Genomic DNA, 12144 nt, shown 5'->3' with positions numbered 1-12144 from the left:
TTTCGATCTCACTAGCAGGGGCGCTGCACAAGATCCCGGGCCCTATGCATAGGCAGTCCTTGATGTAAACTTAATGAACTTAATGTAAATACTCGGCCTAAAATTAGTGTAAGTTTAACTGTAAAATATTGCAAAAATTCTACAGAGGGGGAAAAAAAATTAAGTTAACAGTAAGTTCCCTATACTTACTGTATACAATGAAAAACTGTAAAAGGTCTAACTAGACATCTCATGTAATTTTACAGTAAAATGCTGTCAGTTGTACAGGTTTTAGAAGCAAAAACAGAATAAATGAGCATATAATTGACAGTCAAAAACTGTAAACTGACATTCCCAGAATTCCCTTCATTACATTTCACATTTTAAGATATTTTGTTTAAATAATCATGTTTTTAATAGTTTTTGTTATCAGTTCTGCACATTTGGGTTTTATGTTCTTCTGTTGTTTAATGTTTATTGCATTATTTAATTGTCATGTGAGCTAATATGATGCAGTTTTGTTTTGCATGAGTGATTCTCTGCACAGTCTATGTATTAGTATATACTTCAGCTTGTGGAAAAGCTTCTTATGATAACCTTAATTATTCTTCAAGTGCCTTTCTGTTTTATCTCCTGTATTATTATGGTGGCTGTCAGTATATGTTTGAATCAGAAAACACATTTTACTAGAAACTTATTGGTTAAAAGGGAAATAATTTTTTTTTTTTTTTTTTACAAAATTATTCCTTTAAAGCAGTATATACAGTACATATAATAAACTATATCATAATTGACAGTGATTAGAAACATGACAGAAAATCTTTGTTACTACTACTACAGTTTTCTATTGGATATGTACAGTCGTGGCCAAAAGTTTTGAGAATTACATAAATATTAGTTTTCAAAAAGTTTGCTGCTAAACTGCTTTTAGATCTTTGTTTCAGTTGTTTCTGTGATGTACTGAAATATAATTACAAGCACTTATTACGTTTCAAAGGTTTTTTTTATCTAATTACATGACATTTATGCAAAGAGTCAGTATTTGCAGTGTTGGCCCTTCTTTTTCAGGACCTCTGCAATTCGACTGGGCATGCTCTCAATCAACTTCTGGGCCAAATCCTGACTGATGGCAACCCATTCTTTCATAATCACTTCTTGGAGTTTGTCAGAATTAGTGGGTTTTTGTTTGTCCACCTGCCTCTTGAGGATTGACCACAAGTTCTCAATGGGATTAAGATCTGGGGAGTTTCCAGGCCATAGACCCAAAATTTCAACATTCTGGTCCCAGAGCCACTTAGTTATCACTTTTGCCTTATGGCACGGTGCTCCATCGTGCTGGAAAATGCATTGTTCTTCACCAAACTGTTTTTGAATTGATGGAAGAAGTTGCTGTTGGAGGGTGTTTTGGTACCATTCTTTATTCATGGCTGTGTTTTTGGGCAGAATTGTGAGTGAGCCCACTCCATTGGATGAGAAGCAACCCCACACAGCTGAATTCTCTTTAGGAGACGATCTTGGCGCTTGCTGGACTTTCTTGGACGCCCTGAAGCCTTCTTTACAAGAATTGAACCTCTTTCCTTGAAGTTCTTGATGATCCTATAAATTGTTGATTTAGGTGCAATCTTAGTAGCCACAATATCCTTGCCTGTGAAGCCATTTTTATGCAATGCAATGATGGCTGCACGCGTTTCTTTACAGGTCACCGTGGTTAACAATGGAAGAACAATGATTTCAAGCATCACCCTCCTTTTAACATGTCAAGTCTGCTGTTCTAACCCAATCAGCCTGACATAATGATCTCCAGCCTTGTGCTCGAGACAAGACGATTACTGAAATGATCTCAGCAGGTCCTTTAATGACAGCAATGAAATGCAGTGGAAAGGTTTTTCTGGGATTAAGTTAATTTTCATGGAAAAGAAGGACTATGCAATTCATCTGATCACTCTTCATAACATTCTGGAGTATATGCAAATTGCTATTATAAAAACTTAAGCAGCGCACTTTTCCAATTTCCAATATTTATGTAATTCTCAAAACTTTTGGCCACGACTGTAGAAAGGAAATATGTATTTCTATAAAAATAATTTCTATATAAATATGTAGGTAGTTATTGTACATACAGTCCATATGACCTTCCTTAGATTTCTGTGCTGTTGTTGTGTCTCTAGTTTCATAAAAATAAATTTTAGACTCACTCATCTGTGGTCTGATGTCATCTCTCTGTTTTTTCAACCTCTTCATTCGTTCTTTTGCTCTCTCTTCTGCTGCTCTTCTTCTTTCTCTCATCTTCTGTAAAATCTTTCTGTCTATTTCAAAATGGCAGCCGTTGTTTTGTGCCACTGTCTCCTCAATCTTCTGCAGGAGCTCCTTGATCTGAGTGTCTTCGCTCCTGTTCTGATTGTTGAGAACATGATATCTGTTCCCACATTTGTCCAGCAGCCGCTGGAGATCCTGTCCTTCACTCTCAATGTACTGCTCTATAGATGTGTCTAACAGAGAGTCTACACAAGTGAACAGCACTATAGTGTGACTCCAGACTCTCTCACCGAGAAGATCCAGATGCCCCTGCACTTCTTTTCTCTCAGTCTCTTTAAATCTAGTGTCCACAGGTATGATCAGTAGTACAGCGTGTGGTCCTGGAGGACACAGAGACACACTGAACACAATCTCCTGTTTCAGTAACTCAGAGCTCTCCTCTACAGTGTAATTCCTCCACCATCCTGGAGCTTCAATGACAGTGATGTGTCTGTCTGCTACTTCTCCATGTCTCCTCACACACTGAGCAGATCTCTTCAAGTCAAACTCGTCTCTGCCCAGGATGCTGTTTCCTGCTGAACTCTTACCAGCAGCTCTATACCCAATTAACACAATCCTCAGCTCTGAGAGATGTTGAGCATCACCTGCAACAAATAAGGAACAAAGACATTTGATCAACATGATATTGTACTGAGTATCAATGATAACAAGAATGCTTATGAATTATATGATTTCATTTATATTCTTTATTAAACAAACCGATCCTCTTAGAGATCTCAGTTACAGCTATAACCAACTCCAACACATAGACAATTGACGATCAGCAACAAGTCTCTGGCAGTAAGAATGTGGTTTAACATGTATTTAATAGACATATCACTGAAATCAGATGTGGTGTCTCCACGTTGATTGGATGACTCACACATCGACTGAGACGCATGCAGCTCATATTGCTACCATTCTGAAAATCAAGGCTTCCTTCCTTGACCTTCGAGGACATCTTTGCTGATCAGCAGGTTTAATGTGGTTAAAGTTAAGGGTGGACTTCAGGAATACTGACACATAAGATCCCAGTGAGGCAACATTCATTTATGATTTGAATAAACAAACTTTTCTATTGTAATACAAACTGTACTTTAAGGTGCAAATTCTATCTGCCACTCTTTCCCTACTATTTATTCAATACAAATATATATTTATTTTGCTCTTTACACTGAATGCAAATACTCTCCTTAAAATGAGTGTAATTTCAACTGTAAAATATTGTAAAATGCTACAGAAAACAGTCAGTCAATCTCCTCTCTGCCCAGAATAGTGTTTTTTGTTTAACTCTTCCAAACCTTCCTGTACCCCATTAACACAATCCTCAGCTCTGAGAGATTTTGAGTTTCACCTGCAATAAATATAGAATAAAGCACACTAATCATACGGTTTCCTGTGCACTTAATAATAAAAATAATGCTTTGATAAATCTATGCTATTTATAGGTGCCATAGAATGCAAAAATCACTTTTATAACGTGTTTGAACACAGTTGTGTGGCCGCAGTGTGTGAAACTAGACCCATTCAAAATTTCCTAATAGGTCATCATAGGACGCCATCTCAACAGCACTTCACTCTGCCCTCAACCACCTGGACAGTCAAAACACAAATGTGAGAATGCAGTTCATTGATTTCAGTTCTTCATGTAACACTGTAATCCCCTCCAAGATCATCTACAAGCTCAGCCAGCTTGGAATCAGCACATCCATCTGCAACTGGATTCTAGATTTTCTGACTAACAGACCTCAGTCTGTAAGTTAGATAACCTCTCCTCCTCCATCATAACCCTGAACACCGGCGTGCCACAGGGCTGCGTACTGAGCCCTCTCCTGTTCTCCCTATTCACCCATGACTGCATTCCTGTTTATGGCTCCAAATCAAATTTGCAGATGACACCACGGTGGTAGATCTGATCAAGGATGACGATGAGCCTACAGGGATGAGGTGCAGCACCTGGCTGTGTGGTGTGCCACCAACAATCTGGGACTGAACACCCAGAAGACAAAGGAGATCATTGTGGACTTCTAACTAAACATTTAATGTATTATTTATACAAAAATCTTGACCGCTGCCTTTGAACTCGTATACACATTCCTATGTACAATATGACTTGCTTTGTATTGTACTTTGTTTTTATGTTACTGCTACTTTTAATTAAACTCTTACATTTGGGTTCAATAATAATATGTGTCAGTGTCTTTTTTGCCTTTGTGTGTATATGTCTGTGTGTGTGAGAGAGCGAGAGACAGAGGCAGAAACAGAGAGAAATTGTTAACTGATTAAACAATTAATGAATAATAATATGAATATATAAATAATTCCTTATTAATCAGCAGCCTAAATTCATATACTGTACCTGCTAAAATCATAACCTGTTTATTAGATCTAATGACTGGGTGAAAATGGGTTTAAAGACTCCAGAACCCACTTTTATGGAGATAGCTTCTATGTGCAGGTGCATCAGGATTTGCATATAAATGCAGTGACACATACCAATAAAATCAATGTATGAATGAACAGCACTCTACACGACTGAGGTGCACTCAAAAACAGAGTTTAAAATGATCTATGTAGGCTACAGAATTAGGTAGAATTAATTGCACATATTATTGAACTGCGGGAGAGTGGGGTCGAAAGTAACGTGGGACGAAAGTAACAAAGCGATTTTCTCAGAGCCTCTTACTGCATTTGCATTCCAGGCTATGAGGGCATGTTCAACACGCAACCCTTGATGGAGCTGAGAAATATCACGTGATTTCCTCATCGTTTACCGCAGTTAGGTCCGTAAAACTGTTTTCGAGTGCAAAAAGTAAATTATTGAAGCGGTAATTTATTCAGATTAGTTGTGTTGTGTTTCTTGTTTTATGTATCACAATAATTATCAATCTACAGGTCATTTAGTAATTTAACACATCCTAAAGTTTGCATTTTCAGAGTTTTTCAGTATAAAAGTACATTGGGTTTAAATGTTAGGAGTTTCTGTCGATACGTAAGTAACAATTGTTACTATCCAGCTACAGTGACAAGAATTATTTATTTTGTTCCGTGCATGCTATTCTGTGAATTTCTGAGTCTTGCATCATTTATTAAAATGTTTATGCCATATTATACCAAAATATTATGTCAAGAGTGAGGGTCATAAAGACAGAGGTCTGGTTTTATCCAGATGTTTAAGAGAGGGCTTTTCTGGACATAGAGGAACATAGGCAGCTGCTACGTCGCATTTACCTTTATTATATTTAGGTTTTATCCATACCTTAGCTTTTACACATCCACCTATAAATTTGCACTGAAACATTTGATGAAACTTAAAATGAAAATATGAAAATGTAATTTAATAATTTTTAGCAAAAATAAAAGGACACAATATTTAGCAGTTACATATTAACAAGGTCATAGTCAGGTATACTTAAAAAAATAAAAGTAACAGGAAAAAACTAGCTTATATTGTTGTGTTACTTTCGTCCCAACAGACGGGGTGGAAAGTAGGCTAACAATGTGCAATTTATGTTCAAAGTGAAATTATACTTTAGTCTTTCTACATTTCTATAAAATACCTCCTGGTATTGATAGACCACACTTCTGAGTTACTGACCACAGCAGAAATACATCTCTGTCTACAACATTATCTTTTCAAATTATTTGAAATGTTTTTTCTGAAAATGGTTACTTTCTGCCCCTCCTCTCCTATAGGCTAAATAAACCCTGCACAATGGGTAATAAATTTACTAATATTTAAATAAATGTTAAAAATTGCGCATTTTTAACTATTTTTAAATAAATTAAAGTAATAAATAAAATGTTTTACATAATACTTTAATTTAAGCTTATTCCACAAACACGCAGGGCTGTTTGTCGATTTGTCCTACCGTCAGATTTTCCTACCTCCCACTAAAACAGTGCGTAGTACAATTCGACAACGAAAAATGCTAAGTGTAACGTTATGGTTTATTAACGTCTACACCTACCACAACCTAAACCTACCCTTACAGTACTGCAAATACAGTAATTATGAGTTATATTCACGGCTGTTGCTAGAAAGGGATACAGCTACAGGAAACCAACAATAAAGATTATTTTCTACCAATTAGATTGCGTTTTTATTTACAGTTACAGTAATGCAGATAAATTAAATATCGTTTTTAGCATGAGAAAAATGACGCTATATTGATGAGCGCATGCGCAGTAAACCCGGATAGGAAAATCTGACGAGTAGGATAAAATGTCAGGACAAGGGCCATTATAAGTCCGCAAAACCGAAAGTGCGTATGAAGTGTTCCATTTTAGAACGAGTAATGTAGGTCAAGCCTATTAGCGAACCCATTTGTAATTCAACTTTGTAAATACTTAAAGTAACACATACATCTTTTTTGTGTGTTAGCATTTACAAAGATCTACGACTGCGCACTACGTAATTAACGCCCCTATAAGAAAAAAAATATTTATTGTTTTTATTATAAAAAAAAGTCGATTAATATTTTACAAAAGAATAAATGCTTACCAAAGTGGATCTTTGTTGCCATTATCCCAGTCGCAGTTTGAGGGAAATTAGTTCCGCCAACTTTTAACTTTCGCTTTGCTTTCAATGCGTACAGGTGTGTCAGACGCGCGAGGGGCGGGTCAAGGTGGAGCTCAATGTTGTGTTACTTTTTTTTATTTATTTTTTTTTTTTATTTTTTTATTTGACATTTAGGAATTACAACTGCAGTCAGGGGGTACAAAAAGTAAAGCAAATAAACAGACATACAAATACATATACAAATTCAGAAAAAAATTTAAAGGCTAAAGATGTGAAAATGCTTACAGATTGAAACGCATTTTGCAGCTTTCTTATTTTTCAGCCCCACTATTGTATTTAGGTATTGCAAAATTTCTGCCTTTAAAATCAAAAATAAAGGCTTATTTCCTCCAAATTTACATTTATGAATACTAAATTTAGCTAACAGAAGAAGCAGATTAATTAAATAATATTCCTTATGGTAAGATTTGTCATAAGAGAAAAAACCAAATAATACATTTTTAAAGCACAGTTGAAAGCTGGACATGATATGAGCCTTAATAAAGGAACAAAAATCTGACCAAAAACAAACTGAATGAGGACAAGTCCAAAATAAATGATAAAATGTTTCATCGTGTAGATCACAAAATGTACACAATGTATCAATTTCACAATTAAATCTGTTCACAAGGAAATAATTACATGGGTAAATTTTATAAATAAGTTTAAGCGAGATTTCTTTGATTTTATTAGTAATTAAGTATTTATGTGGGAGTTTCCAGATTTTAAACCATAACAAATTATCGGCATATCCATTCCAGAATGATATAATAGCAGGTCTGGAGACAATATCCCTTTGAAACAAAGCCCGTATACAACGGTTATTATTTTTAATACAGGGATTAGAGAAACAGATCCGTCCTATTTCAGTATCAGCAGGATCCAACGAGCATGGAGAGAGCAGAGGACAGGTATTTTTAAGAAGAATTTTAAGACCAGAGGGGATAGCATCCATAACCACAGCAAAATCCCTAGGAGTAACTAGAATATTATATTTAGAAAGAAATTCAGAGTAGGTCAACATAAGACCATCATGGTTATAAAGTTGCCTGACAAAAATTATATCATTACAAAACCAATTCAAAAGAAATAAAGATTTAGATTTATATAGAATGTGCTTATTATTCCAAATAAAACACCTGTTAGGAGAGAAGTTGTGTTTATAGATTAAATTCCAGGAAAGAAGCATCTGTTTGTGAAAATTAGATAGTTTTAAAGGAAGTTTGGTAATACTGTAGTCACAAAGTAAAAGGAATTGAAGACCACCAACTTGTGAAAAGATAAATTGAGGAATAATATTCCAGATAGATGTTGGTTTTTTAAGGAATTGCTTAATCCAGTTAACTTTGAAGGTGTGATTAAGGGTGGTAAAATCTAAGAAATTCAGGCCTCCATTTTCAGTTGAGTTCATAACCACAGATTTCTTTATATAGTGGGTTTTATTTTTCCATAAGAAGTTAAATAGCATTTTATCAATAATTTTACAAGTATTATCGTTAACTGCTAGGGATAGCGCTGCATACGTAAGTCTCGATATGCCCTCTGCCTTTGTGATCAGTACTCTCCCCCTCAAGGATAGGTCTCTTAGTAACCACTGATTTAACTTTTTCTTTGTTTTGTCAATGACTGGTGAAAAATTAAGTTTACATCGTTCCTCTTCATTCTTTACAATCTTAATGCCTAAATATGTGATTTCATCTTTAATGGGAATATTACAAATTGACAGAAGATTACTGTTTTTAAGAGACATTAATTCACACTTATTTAAATTCAAGTAAAGCCCTGAAGCTTTAGAGAACATGTGGATAATATTAAGGGCTAAAGGTATTTCCCCTGCATCTTTTAAAAAAAGGGTAGTGTCGTCTGCTAATTGGCTTATGATAATTTCTCTGCCAACTGCAGTGATTCCTCTTAAAGGGCTCTGTTTAACATGGTCTGCAAGAAGTTGTGAACAAAGTAAAAATAAATAAGGAGAAATAGGGCATCCCTGTCTGATACCACGACTGAGATTAAATCTGGGTGAGGTGCCATTACGCAGCTTGATTGAACAATTTGCATCATAATATAAAGTTTTAATGGAGTTAATAAAGAAATCACCAAAACCAAATTTGTTTAGTGACGAATATATGAAATGATGTTCAATAGTATCGAAGGCCTTATGGAAGTCTAAAAAAAGAATGAAACTCTCATCTGGATATAGATGTGGGTAATCAATGAGGTCCAGTACCAAGCGAATGTTATTTGAAATGTGTCTATTACGCATAAAACCTGACTGTGTGTCATCGATAATGGAATCCAGGGTTGTCTTAATTCTAGAAGCTAATATAGAGGCTAAAATTTTATAATCATTATTAAGTAAGGAAATTGGTCTCCAATTGTCTAACATTAAAGTGTCTTTTTTGGGTTTGGGAATTAAGATAATTAGGCCTTGTGTCAGGGTAGGCGGGAGCTTACCATACTCAATAGATTGTAAGAAGAGTTTTAAAAGGAAAGGAGCAAGTTCTTCTGAGAAGGTTTTATAGAATTCAGAGTTTAAACCATCTATACCAGGGGATTTATTCAGCTTGAGTTCTGTAATAGCTTGAAGAACTTCATTTAAACATATAGGACTATCACAATGTTCCTTTTGAGCTTCACTTATAGTTTTCGAATTAGTAAGACTATCTATAAAAACAGAGGAATTATCCTCATTAAATCTTGAATTATAGAGGGTGCTAAAAAAGGTTGAACAGTAATCTGCAACGTCCTTTGAATCACTTGTTATTGTACCATTAATATTCAGTTGCACAATTGTATTTGTTTTTGCATGGATTTTTTCTAAATTAAAGAAAAATGAGGAATTCTGTTCACCTTTTTCCAACCACCTCTGTCTAGATCTAATGAAGGCACCCTCTGCCCTCCTTTTATAAATATCATCTAATTGGCTTTGAAGTGTGAATAATTCAAGATATTCATTATCCGACAAGTTTGGTGATTTATGAGTAAAAGACATAATTTTAGAAATTATCATCTCCTCTTCCAACTTTCTAGCTTTAGTCACTAAACTACCAAATTTTCTAAGAAATTTACAAGCTTCAAATTTAAACAACTCCCAATTAGTGCAATAGTTATTACTAATCTGAGCTATATTCCAATATTGTGCAATCAAACTGCGAATGGTCAACTTAACAAATTCATGTTCCAATAATGACTTATTGAGCTTCCAATAAGAGTTATGGTAGTTAGAGGGAAGAGAAGAAAGTAACGAAATGTTAACAGATACTGCCTTATGGTCTGTTAATGGCGTGGGAAGAATATTAACAGAAATATCTTCTTTGTGTAAATTGCACGGTGTTAACCAGTAGTCAATACGAGACATAACGGTACAGGACTTATTATTCCATGTAAAAGAGCGAATACCAGGGAATTTCTCTCTCCAAATGTCTATTACACTAAATTTCTGCATAAAAGTCTTTAGTGTGGAGTTATGATAATTTACACTGCGAGGTGGCCATCGGTCAAGGGAGTTGTCTAAAGTGATATTAAAATCTCCTCCTATCAGAACAGATGAATTTGGGAATTTAGATAAAAAATGTGTAATACGACTCTCTAAAGTTTTGAATAAAGCATCAGTTTCAATTTTAGAATTGTACCCATAAAAATTAACAATAATCATAGTCACCAGATCTACTTTAATAACTAAAATAATGAAATGACCAAGGGGATCACCCTCTGAAAATAAAATTTCCCCCGAAAATTTGTTTTTTAAAATTGCAACGCCAGCTGTACGCTCAGACCCATGAGCAAACCAAACATCATTACCCCATTGAGCTTTCCAGAATTTTACATCTTTGGGAGTAGAATGAACTTCTTGAAAGAAACAAAAGTCAGATTTCTGCTGTTTAGCAAATAAGAACAATGCTTTACGTTTAACATTAAACCTTAAACCCCTGACATTAAGTGTAACTAACGACAACGACATGAATATAAGATGAACAAAAGAAACAAGAACAGTTTTAGAAAAACTTCCATCCTCTTTTAAATCAAATAAAGAATTAACCCGGTTATGGGACTATAAATGCTAAAGCTAACATTAACCCACAATTTACTTGGGAGTAGGTGTAATAAGCATTAGCACACACTTACAAGTTGGCTTAACAGCTCGGTTAGAAAATTGTTCATATGTAAGATGAAAATCACTTAATTTCAGGTGGGTAACTGCACCTCTTTCCCATCAATGAATACGCGCACACCGACAAAGAACGCTCGTTTTCCTTCCTTCCTTGCAGCTTCAATCAACGGCCACCTCTTCATCCTCAGCAATTTGTCTGCTTGAGATAAATCTTCGGTGAATCTCAGCTTGTGACTCCGCAGATATTCAGATTGCTTGGCCTGTCGCCAGATCAAGTCCCGTGTAGATCTCCTCACGAAGCGAATGATCACTGGTCTCGGTCTATTGGTCTGCTCATTCAGCTTTCCCAGTCGATGCACTACATCTATGTCATCTTTGAAAGAAATGTTTGGGTCGGGAACAACTGAGACACACACGCCGATGACTTTTTGCTTGATGTTTTCCTCATGATGTTCAGGAATACCGTATAAACGGAGGTTCCATCTCCGCTGATAGCGTTCGGCATCGTTCAGTCTCTGCTCAAGTTCGTGGATTTTGGTGCTGTTTGAGTTGGCGGTAGTTTTGCAACTTTTCAAATCTGTCTTCAATGCGTTTACTTCTTCAAACACAAAGTCAATTGATTTCTTAAGACCCTCAATGCTCACCGTGTTGCTGGTAATCATTTTGCCGAGGTCGTTTGCACTTTCTTTAATCCTGGATGTCAATGCCTCAATGACGTTATCTTGCAATTCCGTCAGAGAAATTTCACCTCGAGATTTCTTTAGCTGAGGTTTCACAGGCGTATCTAGGTCAGAGTCATGGACAATCTCGAGACTTGGGCTCTCAGACCGGGTGACAGCGGGACTTTTTTTGCCGTATTGATGGTCTATCTCGATTTGTGCAGCAGACCCAACAACATCGACAGGAACATCTAATTCCATTTCTTCTGTAAGCAACTTGGAAGTAGAATTCTTATTTTTTCCTTTGCGTTTCATCGTATTATCCTTGGTTTCCATGTGCGTTTGAGATCAGTTAACGATCGCCAACTAAATTAAATTAAACTTACTTAAATAACAAGTTACTTAGGTTAAACAAAACAGAAAGGTGCCCTATTGCATATTCGAACGTTTTGATGCGTCCGGGTTTAAATAGCGTTCAAATGTAGGGGATGGAAAGTAAAATTGAATCAGCTGCATAAAACTTCGACCGCACCGGCTGC

At 35.7% G+C, this 12144-nt stretch overlaps 1 protein-coding gene across 1 annotated transcript in view; it reads right to left on the bottom strand.

Annotated features, from left to right (window-relative positions):
* The window catches only part of LOC113066682 (uncharacterized), a 672150-nt gene that overhangs the window by 17184 nt on the left and 642822 nt on the right, over positions 1–12144 (bottom strand). The window contains exon 5 of the mRNA XM_026238634.1: positions 2175–2879. Coding sequence (XP_026094419.1) covers positions 2175–2879 — 705 coding nt within the window. The remainder of the gene's footprint in view (positions 1–2174; positions 2880–12144) is intronic.

Source organism: Carassius auratus, chromosome 50 (genome assembly GCF_003368295.1).
Source record: "Carassius auratus strain Wakin chromosome 50, ASM336829v1, whole genome shotgun sequence".
NCBI lineage: Eukaryota > Metazoa > Chordata > Actinopteri > Cypriniformes > Cyprinidae > Carassius > Carassius auratus.
This window is presented reverse-complemented; position numbering and strand designations above follow the sequence as displayed.